The sequence below is a fragment of the Eutrigla gurnardus genome, assembly GCF_963514095.1.
Source record: "Eutrigla gurnardus genome assembly, chromosome: 7".
NCBI classification, from domain to species: Eukaryota; Metazoa; Chordata; class Actinopteri; order Perciformes; family Triglidae; genus Eutrigla; species Eutrigla gurnardus.
The window spans coordinates 42,309-68,111 of record NC_139921.1 but is presented as its reverse complement, the minus strand read 5'-3'; the positions used below and the strand labels follow the sequence as shown (position 1 = coordinate 68,111).

The following is a 25,803-nucleotide window of genomic DNA, read 5'->3' as shown; positions in this document are numbered from 1 at the left end:
CCAATTTGAAAACCCATTTATTCACCTATTCAAGCAAAGTTCACATTTTCTTCTTCCGAGTTGCCCCGTGAATAATGGGTTCAAGGCAGTAGACATCAGATCATGCCCAGGAATTAAACGCACAGAGTTAAAACAAGAGGGTTGCAACAAAACTGAAAATTAAAAAAAAAAAAAAAAAAAAAGCATTCGAGAGACTTTACAGGAGTTCATTTAATCCCAAGCATTTGGGTGGGGGTAGCTGTAGAGGGAAGAGCTCATACAAACACTTCACTGTACATACAGATTTACACTGTGGGGACATGATGGATGGTCTGGCCTGGCAAGCCCACCTCTGGATCGAGCAGTATTCTGTACAACAAACAGCCAGGGGGCCCTGCATCCCAACACATGCACCGTGTTTGGATGTGGGCTCAGTAAACCAGGCCAACTCCAGACCGCCTCAGAATAAAGCCATCATTTACTGTTAACTGGTCACACGATATACTGGAAAACTTGTACAATGTGGAATGCACGTTGCAATGTAGGCAAACGGGACAGTTGTTTTCAATAAAGGGTGGGGGGCTGACCTTTGTGGCCGAACTGTCATGTGGTGAGGCAGGGGGTGCCAAGCAGCCCACGTTTCAACACCGTGTCCCTTGATTTTGTAAAACCACTTAGTTCGGATAATAAAATCAAAAGCATGAAAATAAAATGAAAGTATATATAACTCTTTCAGGTCCGTTTTATGTACGATTGTATCATTTCTCCTCATCGGTTCTCACTCCTCTTCGCTCTCGTTTCCATGCTCCATGTCTTCGTCCCCGTTTGCTTTGGAATCAGTTCTGTTTTCTGGGTCGTCCTCGTCTGCTTGCTGCTCCTCCTCCATCGCCTCCTCCTCCCTCACCTCCTCCTCCTCCTCCTCCTCCTCCCAGTTCTGTGGGGCCAAACAAAAACATCTTAGTGCTCATTCCGAATAAAACGGTGTTCACTTCTTCAAGCAGACACTTGTTGGAACTTACATCAGAGTCACCATCGCGGAGACCTTCGTCACCAGAGGCCTCATCTTCATCAGATGATTCTGTAAAAAGGACACAAGGAAACCAAACCCATCAGCGACACTGCAAAGCCGTTTCCACTACATCAACGTTGGTGCAACCCACGCCCGCGCAACGGAATGACAAAGGAAAAGGCCTTTCATGCTTTCACTTGTGTATAGATATCATGCAAGAGACGGCAGATATTTGCATTTCAATACCACAGCGGGCCGTTTGGTCATGACAACAATGCCGACTGTGCGCTGAAGGAGTGAGGAATGTCAATATGATTTGCTGAGGCTATCTGCCCGCTGAGGTCAGCCAGGCATCATCTGCAGCAAACGGCGCCCGGCGGACTTTGAAACAGATAATACAAATACTACAACTGCAAATATGCTTATGGCTGTGGACCAGGAGAATGAGGTGGAGGGAAATGTCAAAAATAGAACTGCTTTTGGGGAATTCAAGCAGCCTCAGAGGAACGGCCACCGTTTATTCCGGGGACACAACGGGACATTTCAAGTGTAACCGACCGTAGTTGATCCACACAGATCCAATTCTACAAATCTGTGTTGAACTCAGCAGGAGGAAAGCTTGAAATGCTGACACATGGAGGCTCCATCCAATTACATTATATGTTCATCCTCTATAGTAGGGCTGGGACGACTCGTTGGCGTAATCGAGTACATAAACACGTCGTCCCAAACAACTAGATTAACTCTTGTCCCACACTCCAGTCCAGTGGTGGCGGTCATCGGGCCGGACTGGCCCCTGAAATAATCGATAACTGAAAAATAAATTGTTAGATTAACCGAAAAAATAATTAGATTAATCGATTACTCGAAAAAATAATCACTAGATTAATTATCGACAGCTCTACTCTATAGTAAGCTTTTTTTCCTATTCATTTTAATTGATTGTGTTTATGCAGATAACCACTAAAGATGACTATAATAAAGTAAACTGATCATATGAATGTGGTAGTTACACTTTGGAGCAGTTGGAATGAAATAACTGGTCTGTTGTGAAAACGTTTTTCCATAACATGAATCATTTTCTACCTCGCAGCACCATTCTCTGCAGCCCCCCTGGGTTACTGCTGTACATGAATAGAGGAATAAAGCTAATCTTGTATTCTGTGTCTGCAGCTACTCCAACTGTACCAGCTCCTGCTGCACGATGGTTAATCACAGTATAATTAATGTTGCCAATACAGGCAATAAGTTCAATCAGAAAGCAGCAACAGTTATTTGCAACTTCAGGAACTAGTCTGACAACTCTGAAGCTTCACATGTTGGGGCCATAATCAGCCCATCTCACAGGACTGTACCAACCTGCTGTTCATCAGCTCCCTTCATCTCTAAATGAACCTTCACATCCTGGACCACTGATGGGTAGGGTTGGGCATCGAGATCCGGTTCCAAATAGGAACCGGATCTCGATGCCCAACCCTACTGATGGGGGTATTGGAACTCAAAAGCACAGCTTAATTATTCCATGAAACCCAATTCTCTTTCTCCATGCTTCAATAAAGCGTCGTCTTATACAGTACGGTAATGAGAAATGAAGAGTGAACAGAGCGGGGCATTGTTGCTCTACTCAAAGGGGAGGGTCTGAACGCTGCCATCAGGTTGCCAGGCAACAGGAGTCATGCTTGCATGCAGCGCATCACCCCGAGTGGCTGCATGATGGCCGGCAGTGGCTTCATAAATCTCAACTGATTCAGTGAAGTCTTCCCAACAGCAGCGCATGGTGAATTGAGATAAAGAATGACATCAGTCTGTAGGGGCGGGCATGTGGCCCTAATAGAAGATCACCATATTTCAGGGTATTTAGGCAATAACGATATATTTGACCATATGACAAAATACTGAAAAATAGGTTATTCATTTCAAGGACATACAATTCACCTTGAAATATTCCGTAAATACTAAAACAAATCTATACTGCTCAGTTATGTTTTTTCAGTTTAGTCAGTTTGTAAACAGCTTTAACCCTCTGAGACCCACAGAGAGAACTTTCTGTCTTTTCATACTTTTGTGTATTGCCCTATAAGATTGTCATTTACAGTATCATCAAGTTCTACACACCCCCAGAACAACATCCGCTAACTGTTTATCACTCAATAAATACTTATATACACCGTAATAGGGGATTTTAGCCCATAAATTAAAAAGAAATAAACTGCACTGCAAACTGTTATAATGAAAGAAAAGCTCAACATAGAAAGTTGCACACTTGTTTGGATTATGCTAGAAGTTATTTGAAGCTTCCAGCTGCTTTTGTCTATGAAATATGGACATTCTTTGTATGGGCGTTATTTTATTTTTGCCAGGAATGGTCCTTTCCTCTCCCTGCCCTAAATATGTGTGTATATAGTGTACTTCTTCTGTACCATTTATGTATTTAACTTTTTCACTACAGTAACTTTTTGACCATCCTTTTCTCTCCTCTGAACTCCTCCGTGTCTCCCGTTTGGGCAAACAACTCACGGCCAAGCGTAAATCAGGCTTTCCGATTGGCTGTAAAAGCCACTATAGGAGCCAATACGAGCGTCCGATGCATAAACGTAACTCCATACGTCAAGAGCAAGATGGCGGATAAAAACAACGATCGATAAACAAACAAAATGGAGAAATGCTCCACGGAGACGAGGAGACATCTAGTCACATCTTTACAACTTTACGCAGTCGTTTTGTTGTCAGAAATAAATGTCTCACATGGGCCAACAGGGTACCGTTGTTTAGGCCCGTTTGTCTAGTTTAAGAGGGAAAACCGTGTGTTTCTAACATAAACCATTAAGGAGTGACGACGCTCTAAAGACAACGTGGTCTTTTGCAGCGTATACGCTACAATGGGTCTCGCAGGGTTTTGAAGTGGAATTATTTCTTCTGAAGTATTGCTTGTTGAATGTTGTTGAGCTGAATGCGAGCCTATGTCCGCAGCATAAGAGTCATGACGCCAACCAATCCGAATATCACGATGTGACAACGATATGATAGGCCCACCCCCACCAGTCAGAGCGCCGGTGTGACTGCTGCCCTCCAGTGGGTTTAAGGAGTCACTCAAACTGCTCACCAGACTCATCACTGGGACTGATGAGGTGACCGAGGTTGTGTTTCTACGTTAGAAAACGTGTGGCATGGAGAAGGACACGGCAAGAAGACTTACCTTCTTCATACACCAGCTTCGCTGTGTGGTCAACATCTGTAACTGTGTTGCTGCTGTCAGTGGTCGCCACCTAGTGGTGAAAGGGAAGATGGGTAAATAGGAATTTATGCAGATTCATTTCTTCTGCTTTTCAGGTTTTAATCCCGGAATGAATTACTTCGTAATTAATCTTCATATAAAAAGGAAATGTGATTCAATACAGAGCCATGTTTAGTTTGACAAGGACGTCACCATGATAAACGCACATGGTTGAATGTTTTACCAGTTAAATGCAAGATTCAGTTTCTTTTGATTCCTACTGTTGTACACCTGATCCAATTAGTTTTCATGACAGCTTCTCTGGATTAGGTGTGGACGAGCCGATGTGGACATGATGGATTCTTTATGAAGGAAGTCCAGTCCTGCCAGAGACGGCTGGAGTATGATGCAGCAGGCGAGATGCTTTAGTGGCTGAATTAATGGCGTGGATGATGTTGAGTCAGTCTGAGCCTACGAGGGAGCACGTCTGTTCACAAGCAGAACGTCGGCCGACTACAAGGTCAGGAGCTGTCAGCTTTGTAGTTCCAGCACCGATTATGGCCTCGGCAGGTCCTTGTCCTTGTAAAATCTGCAGATGCCTCTTTGTCTGAATTTAGTGTGATGCTTATGTCAGGGACGGAGCTAAAAACCCGTTTGGAAAAATCTGTCCACTTACATAAACAGATTGCCCCATCGGAGACAACGGGGAAACAACTTTCTCGACAAGGTCGCGAGTATCAACGTTGCATTTGTGGAACAGACAACAGCCCTTGTGGGACAGATGTGCCTCAGGACTGGCATGGAAACCTCAAGGTTAAAAATACAGATGAATGGCAAATGTATTCAGTTTTCAACGTTGAATGTAAATAAGCCTTGTGCATGAAGAGTTGTGTAAATGGTCATTTTTGTTAATCATTCATAATGGGACAAGGGCCCTGTGTATTTCCCCCTCAGGGCAAGCCGTATTAATTATAGTTGTTTAATGGATCTATAGTCGTATGCAAACACAGAATTAATGCTCCATCCTTGAACTCCTCTCACATTTGTCAGCATTATGACTGAATTTCTGGCAGCAGCAGAATTGCACGGAACTACTTACTGCACTCAAATTAGGGGCTTTGCGGATATTTTCAATTACAATGTGGGCTTCCAGATAAAAAGAAAACGATCATTGTGCCAAGAAGAACCATTTGGCAATGATACTTTTGTTCCGTCTTACATTATAAATCCAGCGCTCCCCTTTCCTCTACAACGGCATGTCAGCGAAGGCCACTTTCCTGCTTTCCTCTGACCCCCGTCTCATTTACCAGGCTCTGTGGCGCCGGTGTTTCAGCCATGTAGTCATGATTCATATCCAGCCAGCGTGTTTATTATGTGATCTTCCATTTCAATAGAGGTCTTTCCATATCTCCATAACGATATCACGCTGTAGCATGTTCTCTAGTTATTCCTTCCCTCTCCGTAAGATACCGGTCCCGTCTCCCGTCCCGTAAGATACTGGTCCCGTCTCACGTCCCGTAAGATACCGGTCCTGTCTCACTGTCTCCCCTCGCTCCGTAAGATACCGGTCCTGTCTCACTGTCTCCCCTCGCTCCGTAAGATACCGGACCTGTCTCACTGTCTCCCCTCCCGTAAGATACCGGACCTGTCTCACTGTCTCACTGTCTCCCCTCGCTCCGTAAGATACCGGACCTGTCTCACTGTCTCCCGTCCCGTAAGATACCGGACCTGTCTCACTGTCTCCCCTCCCGTAAGATACCGGTCCTGTCTCACTGTCTCCCGTCCCGTAAGATACAGGACCTGTCTCACTGTCTCCCCTCGCTCCGTAAGATACCGGACCTGTCTCACTGTCTCCCCTCGCTCCGTAAGATACCGGACCTGTCTCACTGTCTCCCGTCCCGTAAGATACCGGACCTGTCTCACTGTCTCCCCTCCCGTAAGATACCGGTCCTGTCTCACTGTCTCCCGTCCCGTAAGATACCGGACCTGTCTCACTGTCTCCCTTCGCTCCGTAAGATACCTGACCTGTCTCACTGTCTCCCGTCCCGTAAGATACTGGTCCCGTCTCACGTCCCGTAAGATACCGGTCCTGTCTCACTGTCTCCCCTCGCTCCGTAAGATACCGGACCTGTCTCACTGTCTCCCCTCGCTCCGTAAGATACCGGACCTGTCTCACTGTCTCCCGTCCCGTAAGATACCGGACCTGTCTCACTGTCTCCCCTCCCGTAAGATACCGGTCCTGTCTCACTGTCTCCCGTCCCGTAAGATACCGGACCTGTCTCACTGTCTCCCGTCCCGTAAGATACCGGACCTGTCTCACTGTCTCCCTTCGCTCCGTAAGATACCGGACCTGTCTCACTGTCTCCCCTCCCGTAAGATACCGGACCTGTCTCACTGTCTCCCGTCCCGTAAGATACCGGACCTGTCTCACTGTCTCCCGTCCCGTAAGATACCGGACCTGTCTCACTGTCTCCCCTCGCTCCGTAAGATACCGGTCCTGTCTCACTGTCTCCCGTCCCGTAAGATACCGGACCTGTCTCACTGTCTCCCGTCCCGTAAGATACCGGACCTGTCTCACTGTCTCCCTTCGCTCCGTAAGATACCGGACCTGTCTCACTGTCTTCCGTAAGATACCGGACCTGTCTCACTGTCTCCCGTCCCGTAAGATACCGGACCTGTCTCACTGTCTCACGTCCCGTAAGATACCGGTCCTGTCTCACTGTCTCCCCTCCTGTAAGATACCGGACCTGTCTCACTGTCTCCCCTCCCGTAAGATACCTGACCTGTCTCACTGTCTCCCCTCCTGTAAGATACTGGTCCTGTCTCACTGTCTCCCCTCCCGTAAGATACTGGTCCTGTCTCACGTCCCGTAAGATACCGGACCTGTCTCACTGTCTCACGTCCCGTAAGATACCGGTCCTGTCTCACTGTCTCCCCTCCTGTAAGATACTGGTCCTGTCTCACTGTCTCCCCTCCCGTAAGATACCGGACCTGTCTCACCGTCTCCCCTCCCGTAAGATACCTGACCTGTCTCACTGTCTCCCCTCCTGTAAGATACTGGTCCTGTCTCACTGTCTCCCCTCCTGTAAGATACCTGACCTGTCTCACTGTCTCCCGTAAGATACCGGTCCTGTCTCACTGTCTCCCGTAAGATACCGGTCCTGTCTCACTGTCTCCCCTCCTGTAAGATACCGGTCCTGTCTCACTGTCTCCCGTCCCGTAAGATACCGGTCCTGACTCACTGTCTCCCGTCCCGTAAGATACCGGACCTGTCTCACTGTCTCCCCTCCTGTAAGATACTGGTCCTGTCTCACTGTCTCCCCTCCTGTGTCCCGTAAGATACCGGTCCTGTCTCACTGTGTCCCGTAAGATACCGGTCCTGTCTCACTGTGTCCCGTAAGATACCGGTCCTGTCTCACTGTGTCCCGTAAGATACCGGTCCTGTCTCACTGTGTCCCGTAAGATACCGGTCCTGTCTCACTGTGTCCCGTAAGATACTGGTCCTGTCTCACTGTCTCCCCTCCTGTGTCCCGTAAGATACCGGACCTGTCTCACTGTCTCCCCTCCTGTAAGATACCGGACCTGTCTCACCGTCTCCCCTCCCGTAAGATACCGGACCTGTCTCACTGTCTCCCTCCCGTAAGATACCTGACCTGTCTCACTGTGTCCCGTAAGATACCGGTCCTGTCTCACTGTGTCCCGTAAGATACCGGTCCTGTCTCACTGTGTCCCGTAAGATACCGGTCCTGTCTCACTGTGTCCCGTAAGATACCGGTACTGTCTCACTGTGTCCCGTAAGATACTGGTCCTGACTCACTGTCTCCCTCCCGTAAGATACCTGACCTGTCTCACTGTCTCCCTCCCGTAAGATACCTGACCTGTCTCACTGTCTCCCTCCCGTAAGATACCTGACCTGTCTCACTGTGTCCCGTAAGATACCGGTCCTGTCTCACTGTGTCCCGTAAGATACCGGTCCTGTCTCACTGTGTCCCGTAAGATACTGGTCCTGACTCACTGTCTCCCTCCCGTAAGATACCTGACCTGTCTCACTGTGTCCCGTAAGATACCGGTCCTGTCTCACTGTGTCCCGTAAGATACTGGTCCTTTCTCACTGTCTCCCCTCCCGTAAGATACCGGTCCTGTCTCACTGTCTCCCCTCCCGTAAGATACCGGTCCTGTCTCACTGTGTCCCGTAAGATACTGGTCCTGTCTCACTGTCTCCCCTCCCGTAAGATACCGGTCCTGTCTCACTGTGTCCCGTAAGATACCGGTCCTGAGGCAGGCTGGGAACGCTGCCTTCGTCGGAGCGTCGTCGTTCAGAATGAGAGTGATGGGGCGATTTACCTAAATTAAAATTGTAGGTGCACCAGTGTGACCAATGTAAAACAGCTGGTCTGGAGCCCCGTTACCCCAGTAATGGAAATTCACCACGATAAACTTATTGCGGGTATCTTTCTTAAAACGCGATCGATGATAAAATCCTAAATCGTCCCATCTCTAGATTGCAATGAGAATCGACAGATTATCATATCATAGGATTTACAAGAGAACAAAGTTCCTCATAGCTCGACCCACTTAATGTTGCTCTTAAATGGATGCAATCACTCAAACTGTTATTCTAAATGCATTATGGTGATCTCAGTATCGACCAGAAGACTTGTGCGCGGCGCCACCTACCTGCGTGACGAGGAGATAGAGTTTCCCATGCAGCTTCGTTAGCTTGTGGAACATCTTCACTCTGCTCTCGATCATGTGATACAGCACTCCCAGCTGGTTCACCAGGTCTGGCAGCTGTTGGGAAATGCAGATTGTTCCGTTGAAGGTAAAAAAAAAAAATCAGTAGCACAAAACTCCTCATAGCTCTTGCTTTCCTAGAATCTAGAGCACACTGACTTACATTTAGTTATTTCAGAGTAGGCTAAACCTGAAGAGCAAATGATCCGTCTGTATGACCTTAAAGGTCGGTGCGATGATAAAGGTCAAAGGTCTTCCATATTCCCAGCACCAATGTGTAAATGTGGTATCCATAGTAAATGGATATTCAGCTGCTGGTTACTGAAAGATGTTTCGTTTGGACGAGGTTTTCTTGAAACGACGCCATGGAATACCGGGGGGAAAAAGGTTGTTTTGGTACGTGTGGACATGGTCTTAAGGCGGGTCCACACCGGACCGAAAATCTGCGTCTTTGAGAGAGTCGGCGTCCGTGACATGAGTCTACTTTGTGTGGTCGCTCGAATCGGCCCACGTCGGCGTTCATTTCAGCCGATTCAAATGTGTAATCCGCCATTCGAGTCGGTCATTCTTTTACCATTCTGATTGGTGGAGGCTAGCAGCTTGACTAGCGAATCAGTGAAGCCCGGAAGTGACGATGGTAAACATACCAGATAACCAGTGGAATCGAAGAAGGCGGTCTAGAGAGGACCGGCTACTTCCGGTTTTCGTGTTTTTTGGCCCACAATACAGATTAGCGCCCCCTGTTGTTTTGGAGACATTACATCTCGCGCAAGCGCGGAACGTATGGCGTCGGCTGTAATTCCGTAGGTGTGAACCGCCCATGTCGTTGTTCGAGTCGGCCATATTAAGTAGCCCGACTTCATTTACCGACGTGAGTTGGCAGTTCTTCCGGTGTGGACTCGCCTTTAAACTGCTGAATGTGTGCAGGTACCAGGTGGAGGACCATTAGAGTCAAACAAACAGCAACGATGTGGTGGCACTACTGCACAACGGTGCTACAAGCAGGATGCCATGTTGGTGAAGCAGACTCACCGATGCCAGGTATGATGTGTGGTGCAGAAGTACAGCCTTGAGCCATCGTACCATTAAAACCGCCCTGGAAGGAGGAACACATTAGTACGCGGTGGAGTGGGAACCAGAACTGCATGCTCGTAAATACCCATGAATTCCATCATTCGTTGCAGTTGCTCTGTCAAGCTTTGACTTACGTAAAAGGGTGCCCTTGGAGCCTCTTTGTGATCTACAGGAGAGGAGATGAAGGGCTGATTAGAAAAAGTGCAGCCAACACAGTTTCACCAAGGAATCCACAGGAATATGGCAGCGGTTTGTTCATTGCACAGACAACCAACTCACCTCTTCCACCAAAGGTAAAACGGCAGGGAGGGGTAACCGAGCAACGGTTTTCTTTATCACCATCTCTTTACGAGTCTGAAAAACTTTCTGTGGGAGGGGGGATCAGAGTTATCGATATTACCAATTTCAAGTCAAGATCTCATATAGAGCTAGATGAGCGGAACATCCAGGACAATCAGGTCAACGTCCTCAATTACAAAAGCGTTTACCAGTTTGAGAATATGGATTATGGATAGAATTTTACATCTTCACACCCAGTCAATTTAATGAATGGCTGGTAGGGCACGTCGTTGAATGGCAACTAAGCAGGATATCTATGCAAAACCAATGTAGGAAGTGTTTTTGTTCAGAGCTCAGACTTCGGGAGGAACACTTACATTCAGGATGTTGGCATCGCTGCTCTCCAGGCCTTGCACCAGCAGCACTACAAAGTTGTCTGTCTGTAAAGAGGCCGTCCCTTTAGGAGCCCCCTTCTCGGTGGAGACTGCAGACAGATCGATTTCACCAAGACGCTCTGCTATTGACATCTACAGGAGAACAGGGACTTTAGGTAAACAGGTGTGGTATAAAGCCAGGTTTAACACCACCACCACATCAAAAGGAAACCAGTCTGAATGCATAACGGCAAATTGACACTCCTCCAAATGTGCAGTCCGCTTTGATTCATTGAGAAAACGATGTGAAATGAAGAGTGAACTGATGCAAGTCTCAAGTCAGTGTCCTGTGTGTACATATTTACAATAATGATAATAAAGCATAATGGGGGGCATAAAGTTGTACATGTTACTTTTTCTTCATGGTATAATTTTCTCTTTATTATTATTATTCTTAATGTAATATGTTATTTCCATTGCTCATCATGAATGTCAATCAAATCTGCCGACACCAGCAGAAGATTGGTATGTGACTAATCCCTGCAGCCAGGGCTCCAGAGTGCGCCTAATTTGGGCGCACGTGCGCCCAGAAATCGGGGTAGTGCGACCAGATATTTTACGTGGGCGCACTGGTGCGCCCACTTAAAAAAAAAATTTTTTTTTTTTTGGGCCATTTGCCCAACATGAAAATTATTATTATTATTATTATTATTTGTCAGCTTGTGGCATGTTTTTATGTACAAATTCAGACAGGCATGCTTAACGAACCTATGCGCAAAGACTCACTTAAGTTTGTTTGTCCAAGTTGTTGTTGTGCGCTGTGATTTAAATAAACGTTTCTACACCTTTACTTCAGTTTACGTAATGTCTATGTGAACTGACGCTGAAAATGTAATATTGTAATTTGGGTGCACCTAAAATATGTGCTGGTGCACCCAAATTAAAAAGTTAGGCGCACCAGTGCACCCAAGGAAAAAGTTAGTCTGGAGCCCTGCCTGCAGCAATACTGTGGTGGACATGTGTCGTCGTCTCAGACGCAGCGAGCTACTGGACACACACCTCTTTGGTGTCCGTGTCCTTTTTCCTCTTCTCTGATCCCTGTTGGGTCCCCTTGACTGGGGCTTGGTGACCAGGAAGTCCTGGGACTAGCACTTTGCTCTTGACGTTGACAATAGGGGTTTTCACCTGGAGGACAAAAAAGATTCTCAGGGTTTCATCTTAAAATCACTCACTCATACAGCTGGATGATTAGTGGAGAAATGGCAGCGCTACAGGAACAGGAAGTGAGCCTACTGAATATGCTCAAGTCATATAATACTAATTCTGCTAAATGCCCTAAAAAAGAAGAGAAAAAATAAAATAAAACTAATTTCAGCATTCAAATACTGACTTTTTTACTATTCGAATTATATTTGATTGCCAAAGTTCATTCCAACAGCCCTAACATTACATTGAAACCCTCATGTACAAGCACTTCAATATTGTAATCAAGTTCAGTAATTGAGTAAATGTACTCGGTAACAATTCACCACTATTAACATTAATACATTTAATAACCGTTTTTACTACACTAGCCAATAAACATGCTAATGTGGAAATTATCTGGAAACTACATTTCTTTGGGGAATAGTTTGGTCTGAAAGTATCTAGGGTGCCCATAGTGTGGCAAATGAACCTCATGAAGTCAGTCTTCTTGATGCAAATCAAAAACAGTGTGCCGTGATTGTTACCCTGGAAACGGTGGTCTCTGTGGAAAGAGACAAGCTGGTGTGAACATCCCGAGTCAAGCAGACGTGTCTCTCAGCGGTGTTGATGTCCTGCACAGATAAGAAGGACGGCGGGTAAATACTAAGCCTGATGGACATCTTCACACTGAACAATGCACCAACACGGACTGTAACCAACAATGTGTCATCTTCAGGCTCAAAGCTTCATCTGACAACGACTTATCACAATGTGATTGTGTATCATCATCCAACAACAAGACACAAACATACTTCTCTGCCTTCCTACGAAGAACAGGATGAGCTTTTCTGGGAAGAACACAGAGCATATTTCATACCAACACACTATCCATAATAAGAATGATGCTAAATTGACTATATAGTCTATATAGTATGTGGATTTTGTGTATGTGAGAAATGCCTGCCTGTATACAATGAAGCAAGAATGTCTGAGACATGGGTTGTTCATTCCCTCCTCACTATACAGGGAGTTCTATGTGGAGGAATATATAGTGAGCTCATATGTAAAATGAATGTTTCCTCTGCACTGTTAATTACGTCGCTGGTGTCACAGCATTAAAACCTGCCGGATCAACGGCAGCTGCTAAATACCCATTTTTGTAATAAATACATATCGTAAGCTACTTTGGTGTAATTTAAGTTCCCCTGGTGAGCAGTGATGCCATGTACATGTCTGGGTTTTATTTTGCAAGGCGAGAATGAAAGGAGCATATTCTCCTCTTGTCAATGTGGAGGCAATAAGCATATTTTCCCAAATTAATAAAAAAACTACTCATAACCATACATTATTAAAAGTTGTTTCACTGTTGGCCAGAAATACAACAATTTCTGTTTAAAAAGTCTTCACATGGAAATGTTTAATACGAGTTTGATTATTTATAATTTGAAATAAAAATATGATGTTGAGGCTGCACGTTTTGCAGCATGACACTTTCTAAAAGAAAAGGTCCATCCATCCATCCATCTATCGAGAGTGAGAAGTAGGAAGTGACTGGCAAACTGAGTAGCAAACTCAGATTTATTCATTTATTTTAAATCATGCATGGAAGTGTACACAAAAAAGGATTGCTGCATCGAGATGCATCGATAATCGGCTTAGAATCGAATTGTGAGGTGCCAAGAGATTCCCACCCATACAATGCACTGGGTGTGGCTGCCTTGAGACTGGCAGTCAATCTTTTTGAGATTTTGAGCCCGGCTAAAAGTGAGAAAGCAACCATTTAGATTCCCTACAAGCTGCACAAAACAAAGCTGCCTTCTCAAATCTTAGCGGTCTAATCTTGGTCGTCAAACTTGGTATACTTACCACTTTCTCCATCACAGGCTGTAGGTGGTTGCCGTAGGCCAGCTGCACAGACCCCGGATCAGCTCCGAGGGCAGCGGCCAGCAGGGGGATCGGCACCGGGGAGTCCTTGGTGTCGGCCATCTGCACCGTACACGAGGGTGACAGTGGCTTCTTACAGGGCCTGTGAGACAGAAATTCAAACAGGCCGTGAGCACGGCTACTATACAGCAAAACCCCAAAACATGATGACGCTGAAAATCATTATTCAACACAAATGTACGATTACTGCAGGAAACGGAAGTAAATGTTGCTTCGTTAGTGTAATCTGTGGGAAGTAAAAAGGCTATGAGAGGGCAAACACCAAATGTGAGCAAGTAAACAAGTATGAAAAATCAGCCTCCAATGATCTGAAGAAACACCGTTTTCAAAGTGCAATCGAGGGGGTGATGCAACAGAAGAGCAACACACACTATTGTTGAGATGCTGGCTTTGTTTGAATACATTTTGTAGGTATGGACACACTTATGGAAGTTAAAAGGTAAGAGTGGAATACAAAATGTCTCTCATTCAAGAGAAAGTCATTCCCTGAATACCAAATGTTTCCTAGCTACCTTGTCATATGTTGCCTTGTACATGACACGGTGGTTTGAGGGCTTACCCATTTAAAAAGTGCTCGAAGAGATGCAGCTGACCATCCTTACACACCACTGCCAGCCTCACCGCCTGTGTAAAGCAAAACAAATAAATAAAATTGCATTCGGTAAATAGGCTTCATAAAACAGGCAATATGTCAATATAGCTCCAGCAAAATGACACCACAGGGACGAACACTTGAGCACAGCTTCACGCAGCTGCTTGAATCCTAAGCTCTTTCTGAATAAATATAATCATTGTCCTTGTATACATTAAGTCAGCTGTAGCCAAAACGCCACCCACAAGTTACTGCTCGCACACAGGAAGCCCACGAGTCGCCCACGTTTTTCAGCTGATGGGGATGCTTTGGTGGACACACTTTAGGCTCATATGTGACAAATGTCATGTGACATTTCATGACTTTCAAACGTGTAACTGATTAATTGTTGAGATGAACAGAAATTTTTCTACTTGCTTGGTTATGAGCTGATGGAGTTTCTGGTGATTTCGTGTCATTTCATAGAGGAATGAAAGATGGTGGCACCGATGACGAGCATTCAAAATAAAGTATGAACTAACTATTAGGGATGTCCCGATCCGATATTTGTCCGACAGTTATCCGACAGTTTTCAAAGCTCCGGTCCGTGTTTTCCAGCACACCGATGTAGGTAATCCATTCCAGCTTTTTTCTTCAGTTTTTACCCAAAAAACTATTGTTATTTTACAGTGATGGCTTTTTTAAGCCTTGGTTTACACTCTTGAACAGAGCACTGATGCCAATTCAGTTTGTGTGGTTAATTGACTACTATTTTGTGTTTATTTAACCCTGTTAAGAATAAACAGGTCAGCTTCTCATTACCAACCATTGTGGATTATTCAAACTAACCTAATTAAGTTGGCTAGTTGTTCTTAAGAGTGAAACCCTTTTCAACATGAGTCTCACAACAAAATAAGTAAATATCTTTAATCTTTAATACATGCTTGGATCGGCCGGTATCGGGACATCCCTACTAACTATAAAGAAACACCTAAAGTAAAGAACCCCTGTAAAGTCTCGCTGATGGTCTCAATTCCTTATGTCGTTATATAGAGGCATGAATATTAAACCGAGCTAAATGTTCCTCACAGAAAGCATAAATAATAATAATGATTTCCGTTTTCCTGTGATCACACAGAAACATTAAGAAAAGATTGTGAGGAATCATTAAATCAATCGTTAAATACGGCCTAATATATGTAGCCTATTAAATGCCCAATACTGATTATTTAAAAAAGGTAAACCAAGCAAATATTATTGAGGAAGATACTATGGAACTGGTTGCCCTCCATATGACCCTGTACCCTTCAAGTAGCTTTCATCAGAGACCCCATATTAAGACGCATGCCAAATTAATTGACATTGATAACATTTGTCTGCTCAGACCTCTTCCTTGCTGTTAGACGCCACCAGGTCGATGTGTCGTGGCTCGTCCGTCAGTGTGAAGGAAACCACTGAGTTCTTGTCCTTCCCATCTTCTCGTACTTGCCTGCAGTGAGACAACATCATATCAGATCCATGACAACAAGCCCGGCGCAGCCAGACCACAGCAGTACTAGCGGGGAACGGGTCTGGGTATGATGCGTGCACTCACCAAACACTGAGCAGCCGTTCGTGTGCAGCTCCAGACAGGAAGTATAGACCGTTGCTGTCAGGAGGTCGCGCGGTAGCAAAGCACAGGGTCGTCACAGCTGTGGAGTGGCCCGTGAACTTCTGCAAAGGGGACAAAGAGCAATCAGCTGCTGAAAATATCTCACTCATGTTTATAACATTCATAGATGCTCTTATAAAGAACCGGGATCAGAACCCTTCACCAGCCACGATCCTCAACCAATGTGAATTTTAATTGGGCTGTCACTCACCCTGTAAACCTCCTTGGTGTCCAGGTCCCACATCTTGATGATCCGACCAGCAGAGAGCAGCAGCTTGCCATCGGGGCTCACACACAGACTGGTGACTGCTGCGCGGTCCGCCTTCCACTTGCTGTGGGGAAACACAATAACAATGTGTGTTCATGCATTGTGGGTAAGGTTTATCTTCTAACTGATGACATTCAACAGCATCAGGAGCATCAGAAGCTTAGTTCTCCACTGCCAGATCCTAGTAGCACTTCCTCTGCTGGAGTTCTCCATCAGAATGCATATTTTTTATATTTAAGTGAAGAGCCTGAAACTTCACGTCTACATTCAATGTAAACCATGTACTTTTGTGCTCTACCTGAAAGCAGTACAACACGTTCTCAGGACTATTCTGTGGACCACAAATGGGGTTCAGTGAGTATTCCTTGTGACACTAAAGCTTACTGTTGTGCAGCTGGCTGTGCTGCTATCAGAGAAACGGGCGTTAATGATTAAGTACAGCGATATTACATGCATGACGGTACCACCTTCCATGGTACGGCTTTTTGGTGTATTTCAGCGGTTGCAGGTGTCGGGTCCTGGCGTTTGTGGTTGAGCTGGCATTAGGTTGCATTCCCCCCCCCCCCCCCCCAATCAAACGATCAGTCTTTTCTACATGAGAAGCCGAGATGGTAAGAGACGGCTTTGGTAAGGACATAACGTGTGTCGTTTCAAAGTTACAATAGTTAGAGATAGGTGCTCTTGAAACATTCTGCATTCTTTTCCCGTTAACTACCAACATAACTGCTAGTTTGAAACTATGAAAGTGGCTGAAAGTTTACAGCAATAACGCTGACAAATTGCGCACCAGAAGAGAGAAAGTGTAAGTTAGTTCAATCAGTATCTTGTGGCAATACATACAGGCAAACTCCCTGAGCTGTCTGTTAGCGTCCACTTCCGTCCCATACAGAACTATACAAACACTGTGGCGTTATTCTCCTGCACGCTGAACCTCCACCCAAGGAGTCTTTGCTGCTCCAACTAACACTATTTTGGGAGTCAACTGTTGATTATTTCAATTATTAAATTGGATATGATGCATGTTTTCCCTTTAAAACTGAGCTGAAAGATAAGTAAACATTCTCCATATGGAGACAAGGTTGGCCTTCTATTGCTCTGTGCAGAGTGGAAGTTGCAGATTGATGGATGGATGTTGTGATATTATTGGTTGGTACTAGCTGATGTAACCATGCGGCACATTTTGTTTCCCAATAAGAAGAAAAAATATTGTATATTGCTATAAAAACCCGACAGTAGAATTGTAATGTTTTTGTTAGATAGGCACACAATAGGAGGGATGTGATCTAAAAGGGACATGTTTCATGACAGATTATTCATTATTAATTAGCAGCTCTACAGGTCTCATCACAAAACGGAGCAACAGACTGAAGTTATTTCTGTCCATTTGTTTTAAATTCAAACCTGTAATGGTACATTCCTCCACCGGGTGTTTAGTCTCTGCCTGCAACACTTTTCAAAAGGATAACTCCAGAGACGACGGAGGCTTAATTTCATACATCTCGTCATGTGAGCTACGAGAGCTGCAGCATTGGCTGGTTAACTGCTCCTACACACATAGCCAGTCCTACTTGAGTGTTTCCCCCATGATCTTTCCCAGGCCCGGTGCTTCCCACTTATGACGGCATGTCGGCTTCGATAAGAGGCGCACGCAGGCACTCAATGTATAAACGACTTGAAACAATTTGAACACGAGGAGAAGGTGACTTATTATACTTTAAAATAAGGGAAACCTTGCCGAGGCTCCTGCAAATTATCATTGATTTCTGAATGGATTTTTGGTAAGGATGCACCGATCAGACCAAGTACACATACTTGAATTCAGTACTTGCCGATACTGAGTAATGATGAGTACTTAATACCATTACAGTTCTAACTATAACTTTGAAAACACATTTTTAGGTTTCATCAGATAGCCCTCACTTTGACTGTATGAAATTGAAAACATGATCCTCTTGCTCATATTTTTACATTCAACTTTGTGTTTTCCTGATACAAACAGTAGATTTTGCAGTTGAGATATTAATTGTTAACCGTTTAACCTGTTGCCATTTACACAGTTAAAAGATAAAAAGCCAAAAGTTTGGTGTAGTTTTAAGAACTGGGTGGGCCGGTCGGGTGTAGGTTTTAGAACTGGATGGGCCGGTCTGGTCGGGTGTAGTTTTAAGAACGGGGCGGTCTGGACAGGTGTAGCTTTTAGAACGGGATGGGCCGGTCGGGTGGAGTTTTAAGAACTGGATGGGCCGGTCAGGTGTAGTTTTAAGAACGGGGCGGTCTGGTCAGGTGTAGTTTTAAGAACGGGGCGGTCTGGTCGGGTGTAGTTTTAAGAACGGGGCGGTCTGGTGTAGTTTTAAGAACGGGGCGGTCTGGTGTAGTTTTAAGAACGGGGCGGTCTGGTCAGGTGTAGTTTTAAGAACGGGGCGGTCTGGTCAGGTGTAGTTTTAAGAACGGGGCGGTCTGGTCAGGTGTAGCTTTAAGAACGGGGCGGTCTGGTCAGGTGTAGTTTTAAGAACGGGGCGGTCTGGTCAGGTGTAGCTTTAAGAACGGGGCGGTCTGGTGTAGTTTTAAGAACGGGGCGGTCTGGTCAGGTGTAGTTTTAAGAACCGGTCGTTTGATTTGGTCTCCGGTTCGCTGCGGGCGGGTCAACATTATGCAGATGGCCAGAGCCAGGCTGGGAACGCTGCCTTCGTCGGAGCGTCGTCGTCCAGAATCGTTAAAAAGCACCAGAGACACAACCGGTACCGGGACAGGTGTGTGGTGAGCCGAGCAGCTCCTCCCTCCCCGCAGTGTCTCAGCGTCAGAAATGATAGTCACCAAAGACGAGCATTTTAAGGTTATTTTGGTTTCTTGTTTGTGTTGAGATTTAAATAAAGAAAAAACATCCATCTTTAGCCCCCCCCTCCCCTTTTTTCTCATCTTTATTCCCGTTTATAGTCATTGACCGAATGTGTTAAGAAATTAACAGTGTATATGGGAACTATATACGATGTTAATTTGTTATCAGATTTATCGATGGAATAATCGGTAATTACTCGACTACAAAAATATCCGATCGCTGCAACCCAAGCTGAATTTTTCCATCAGTGTGAATGATGTGCTTCAGTTTTACGTCTTGTGTTTGTGCAGACTACTTTTATTTTCTGGGTTTGTGTGGGTCAGGCTCGACAACCTCCCCGATACATTTCTTCTTCTTTTCCACATTCTAGGTTTCATCATCTACAGGGGTGTCGCAAGTCCCCAAAATGTACGATCCGACAAATTCACGGTCGATTTACCCCCCCAAATACTGACAGCTATGCCATAGTTAGACGATACATTTTTGATTAGTTTAAAACGATCATTGATTATGTCCTGAGTTCTGCTTTGAAGGACAAACTTTGTAGAATCAAGCTTTTTATTCAGTCAAAATTAAATAATTTATTAAATACCGTAGATGACCATTTAGTAGCCCGGGCGTTTAATATGCTAAATCGACTTGGAGCCCAGGCGTTTATAAGAACCAGGCGCGTATTTGCACGCGGGCGATTATTTGGTCATCTACGGTATGTAATAACTACTTTCACCACTAAATTGGGCACAAACTGAAATAACAAATAGAGGATCCACTAGACAGCAGGAGGTTTCTCAGAGATTACGAGGTACATCTGAACGCACCACGAACTCACCGTTAGCTAAATAAATTTCAAGAGAAAATACGCCACGACAGCCGAAATCGACGGTTGGCTGAGTGCCGTTTGCTTTGCTGCTGGGCTCCATTGATCGCTGTAGTTTCTACATTTTCTACAGCCTACAAATTATTTTTTGTCAATGACAAGTTTGTTGTTTACATAACTTATATGGAAAATGTTGGCACAAGGGTGACTTTAGGGATGCAGGAAGATTGTTTCCAACTCCGGCAGTGGCCATGGCGTCTCGAAAGCAGAAAGCTCTGCTGTGTCATGCTTCAAGTGGTGTTGATTTCTCGCCTTCAGACGAGCACAAGTAGGCGGGGTGGAGAAACGAGGAGGGTCAAAGGACAGAGGGTGTTATGTGCTGTACACATCCTCAGGCCCCCTGAGGCTACTTTGTAATTTGAGAAATTGAGCTATATAAATAAAATGTACTTGACGAGAGACAGTTTCAGGTCACTTTGCAGGCAGAACTTTCTCTCTAGCTGAGTTTGCAGGAATGCCATTTCTATTTGACAGATTAACAACGGCATCAGATTCCATCAACTCCACTCCATTATAGCAACATATCTCTGTCGCACTTCTGCTGGCTTCACTGCTGTGTGTTTTTGTTTTTCCTTCTATTATGTTTTTTATTCCTGTGTGTATTGTTTTGGTGCATCGTATATGCTACTGGATGCTGAGATTTCCCTGGGGGGAATAGAATAAAGATACTCCGTCACATTGCATGATTTTAAAGGACACCTGCCAGTCAACCTGAAGATATTTTCTACAACTTTCACGTAGTTTAATTTAAGGTTTACACAGAGTGGGAGTTAAGGCAGCAGAGATGCTTTGGTTGGGTTCACCAGCTACTATCATCTGAAAGCTGCACTTGGACTTTTGTGGTTGGTCCATTGCTTTAGAAACTTTTAAGCAAAAAATTGTCAGTCACAATTAAGTTGTAAAAGAGCATTTTGTAAAGTTCGCAAAGAGCAACACGGGTAGAGCTGCACGATTCTGGAAAAAATGTGAATCACAAATTTTTTGCTTAGAATTGAGATCACGATTCTCTTGCACGATTTTCTTCCACAAAATGTTTATTGCACTGATGAACTTTGACAAAACAAAAACACGTTTGTTGCTTTGGCAGAGGCATAGTAGTAGTTCTATCATTGGAAGACAAGTCATTTTTACAAAAGTAAAAAAAAAAAAAATTCCACAGGGGCGATTTTAAACGCGAGTGGACGCGCCGCTTCCCAGTATTGCACGCTTGGTGGGCTGCCACTAGAGGATGATTGACAGGCGCTCTCCTTCATACAATCACGCGCACACTTCATGGCTGCACCTGATTGGATGATCGCTTTCACAGCTGTCCTCTCTGCTCCGGAGTTCACGCAGACCAACATGGCGGCTCGTTTGGAAACTCTCTTATTTTATGAAAATAGTTCACCGAAAGGTGTTTCTGAAAACATTTTAAGCGAGAAATAAGCTATGCAGTTGCTGAATCTGTCTTTATTTTAGATCGACAACATTCAGTTTAGAAGATTTTCGCGAGGGTTCCCGAGGCGGCGAGTCGAGCCCGGCGCAATGAATGGGACGCGGGGAAACACCGCTGCCTGTGGACAACCTTCTCTCTTTCCAAACACTCAACTGCAGGCGGCTTCCTCCACTGAATCACGTGTTGTAAAGACGCTTTACCATAGGTTGAGGGAGGAGGCAGCGGCAGTGCTGCGTTTGGGGGCGCTTCAAAAATGTGGCGCTTTGTGATGCAGCTCGAGATATAAAATGCTTCAGAATCGCTGTGTGTAGAAATGAGATCACGTGTATGTGTGAATCGAGATCGCGATTTTGTGCAGCCCTAAACACGGGTATCATTCAAGTTGCAAGTTTCTTGTTTTTAGCTGATCCTGACTTTTGGGGTGGCCAAACTTTTACAACACCCAACAATCTCATAGGCTTGGCAGTTTAATTAATACAGGCAGATGTAGGCCTGCATAATTAATTGAATATTAATCGTAATCATGAGTTGGCCTTCCCACGATCAGAAAAACTTTTTTTAAAGCATGTTGCATGCGTCATATCAAGCGCATGGTGCATAAAATAAACTTATGAGGAAATACAAATTCTGGCAAATAACTGTCAATGTAATATAACATTTGCTATATTAACCTGAAAAAGATAATAAAAGATAAATACTTAGACAAGTGCGCAACAATGGCTGTGATTATGGCGGTGCTTGTGGATGCAGAGTCAGAGTGGCTGGAATGTGACTTAAATGGAGTGAAGTTATATTACAATCAAATTGTAACATGTTTCAGGCTGAGGTTTCATTGCTGAAAACCTAATGCCTAAAGTGTATAGGTGCATGGTGGGCTGAGCAGCTCCCCAGCAACAGGCAGCCACAACCCACAGCAGTCAGATATGATAACATTTAACACAGCTTATAATTTCACAAGAGCATTTTAAGTTCATTTTTAAGCAATTGAGGCTATTGTGATTTTGCGTTTGTTTGAGATTTATTTTAGTCTCAATAGTCATTTACATACTGTATTAGGAAATCATTAGTGTATATGGGAAGTGTAAAGAAAAGATGTAATAGGTGTATTATTGTGGTGCCAAAAGTGAAAAACTTTGGGTGCACCTAGATTAGGGTTGAATGATTTCAGGAAAAGATCTTATTGCGATTTCGATTTGATTCACGATTCCCTTCAAATCAAGCTTCAGTGCAATATTCACAATGCACAGTAACATTAAAACATTAAATGCTATTACTCTAATGCAAGGATGAAAGCTAAAGTTAAAAATGGCTTCCAAATGTATTTATTAACAAGAAACATGCATGTACATTCACCCTGAATACAGGATAAGTGGTAGACAATGGATGGATGGATGCATGTACATTCTTTAAAGTCCTTGACCAACGGCAGTTATTACAAATGAACGAAAAGCCATCTTTGACCGTCTTAACTTAAAAAAATAATGCAAAAAATCCTTCATTGTAATTTAATTGTGCATAAATTACAAAAACTTATTAAAATAAAATGACCCTTTTGGAAAATATGTCAGACATTAAAATAGGTGGGTCATTCATTTATGGCTTACCACTTTGTAAGCTGTGGGATGGCAGCCTGGTTGAAGAAGGTACGGGAGGGAATTATATATCCTCTGTCCAGCATGCGGAGGAGGTTTATAAATCCGTCTTTGGTGACCGCGTTAACAGAAACCATGTCCTTAGCAATATAGTGTGTTATGGCCGTCGTTATCTCCCGGTGTCTTCGGCTGCTCTTATCATACCGAGTTACACTGGCAAACGATGCTGTAATTGTAGTCTGTTTGCTACAGTGGGCCTGATCATCATAGTCACCGGACTTTTCACCGGACATTTTCAGTCATGCAAATGTCTGTGGTGATTTTTCAAGTGCCGGTGTTGTGCCGTAAACCGCACCCCTGCCGTGAAATGCACCCTCTCGCGGGAGATTATATCACCGGTTGCGTTGATATAATCAATCATTGGTTGCGTTTCCACTGGATGTTGCAACTTTAGCGCGGCGGATGGTAGGAAAACGGCATGTATGTGTAAAATAGTTGACACAACAGATCCTGGGTCAGTCAGGAGCGCTACAAAAAACGCAGCTTTGGCGATCACATGATCGCATCTTCTGAAATCGCAATTTTGGTCAGAAAACGATGAATCGTTCAGCCCTAACCTAGATGATGTGCCGGTGCACCTACCAGCTGAGCAGGTAACACCGGAGTTAAAAACAGTTGTCTGTTGCTGATGCCTTCCAACAAGCCGATTCTACCGGTGCAGAACAACACAAGAACATAACAAGTGCTGTGGGACGCTCATTTCTAAGACTTGCAGCCCTTTTCTGTAGTTGCGGTTTTCCATCACCTAATCAAACCGCTCGATGAGCACAGAGCCTAGCACTGACCCGGATGGTTGGAGTTATCTCACTGACGGTCCACTATGCGTCGAGTGGGAGATGAAGCAGTACTTCAGACCCGTCCCCTACATGAAAGTCATATATAGGCTACTGAAGTACAGGTATTTAGACTTTGTTTATTTCAAATATGTACATTTACTTTTGAAATGGTTTTACCCCCTTTTAGCCTGTACCAGTCGTCTAGAAGCACTTTTGCATTTGAAAGTGTTAGCGTTCATTTTATCATACAATAGACTTGAATGTGTGAATGCAAAACAAAATTCTTAGCTCATAAGCAAAATAAAGCAATAATTTTAGAATATATAAATAGCAATTTTGTTCTCCTTTCGTATAAAATGTGTACCGAAACAGAACTGAATCTGTAACACAAGAACCGAGGTAGTTATTGAACCGTGGGCTAACTGTATTGCATGCCTAGTAGATACTGACCTTCGCTTCTTGCCCGTCTGCAGATCCCACTCAATGATGTTGGTATCATCTGAGCCGCTGTATAATAAACCGTCTTCAGGGTGCCACTGGACACAGTTCACCCCTCCACTGTGGCCTCCATCCTGGCAGAGACACAAACCATAGTGAGCAGTGGTACATTATTCTATTACACAAAACTGGACAGTAATATACTCGCTACCTTGACACAAGCATGTTTTTTCAACACACACATTCAATTCTAGATTACAGGTTCTCCACATGCCAAGATATAATTTTGGGAAGCGTCTAAGATAACCTTACCCAGTGTGTGTGTGTGTGTGTGTGTGTGTGTGTGTCAGACTCACCAGGGTACAGTGCAGCGCTCCCTTCGCTGTACTGTAAATCAGGATGCTGCCTGCTGCCGTGCCCATCGCCAGCAGGTCTGCCTTCTCCTCCACCTGCCGAGCATCCGATTTCCTCTTCTTCCTCTGAGGTCCCTCCTGAAGTCGCAGCACATTTAGAAGTAATGATGTAGTAATAGTGGATATAGTAATGATAAGTGTGACACGTGTGCCTGCTTCACACTGACAAGATCTCGGATCTCTCGACCTGAAATCCTACACCAGCATATTGACAACTGCATTTTAAATATGAGCTTGGCCCCCTGGTAAGTAAAGTTACTGGACATGAGTACGGTCAAATATACTGGTCAACATGTTTCATACAGCGTTCACAAGTCAATGTTTAATATTCCTTGCCACTAAACAGTGGCTATTTTGGAGCGGGTTTGACAGTAGAGCCACGGAGGTAAAAGTTGGTGCACCCTGAGGTGTCATGGTGGAACACGCTTCTGAAGCTCTGCTTGGCTAATGCTAACTTTCATAAAGAGTTTATTTGCAGTACCGGCGGTGTAAATGGAGGGAGAAGTTATGGGCCGGCTCGACGTAGCCACGGTACGTTTCTTTCAGGGTTACTTCGCCCTGAAATCCCACATGAAGACATTGTCCACGCGTTCTTCTCGCCTACCATGTGGGACTAACATGTGCGTCCTGCGCAGCTGTTGGAAGCTAGCTAGCTACTTAGCTGCTAACGTGGCTAAACCAAGTCCGCGTCGGATACACGAGCGCGTCCGTAGTACCCCGTAGATGAAGCTTCCAGGCTCTCTGCTGGTTTCCTTCGACACCCGTGACACGTCTGTGGGTTTACTGTGCGCGTTTTGAACGGAACCATCCCGAGTAGCCCGCTCGGGCCTCGCTGAAGCAGCCTCACGTACCTTGACTGTCCGGCATGGTCCCCAGGCGATGCAGACACAAGTTGCACTCAAATGGGCCGAAGGCACGTATTCTTGTTGAAGTGTTTTACTGTCTGTGTTCCAGATGCGCAGTCTGCCGTCCTGGGCGCACAACGCTAAGTACTGTCGGGATGTTGGTGAAAACACGCAGGGGAGCTGCAGCGCAGCGCTGCCAGCATCGGCCGCCATTTCTGAACCCGCTGCTTGAGTCTGCGTGCGTGGTTTACA

The 25,803-nt window shown here is 44.8% G+C and overlaps 1 protein-coding gene across 2 annotated transcripts; it reads right to left on the bottom strand.

Annotated features, from left to right (window-relative positions):
* Nucleotides 1-25,803, bottom strand: wdr43 (WD repeat domain 43). 2 transcript variants are annotated; one of them, XM_084013514.1, is made up of 18 exons: nt 25,558-25,803; nt 24,650-24,784; nt 24,306-24,427; nt 16,226-16,346; nt 15,958-16,076; nt 15,750-15,852; nt 14,352-14,416; nt 13,715-13,874; nt 12,394-12,480; nt 11,723-11,848; nt 10,667-10,816; nt 10,290-10,376; nt 10,145-10,176; nt 9,969-10,032; nt 8,880-8,993; nt 4,185-4,254; nt 999-1,057; nt 1-913 (listed from the first exon to the last, which is right to left on the bottom strand). In XM_084013514.1, exons 1-18 carry the CDS (start codon nt 25,762-25,764, stop codon nt 758-760), a joined length of 1,977 nt encoding a protein of 658 aa, XP_083869640.1. In that variant the 5' UTR covers nt 25,765-25,803; the 3' UTR covers nt 1-757. The 2 variants fall into 2 exon arrangements, with proteins under 2 accessions (XP_083869640.1, XP_083869641.1); XM_084013515.1 differs by having other exon boundaries at nt 1-904.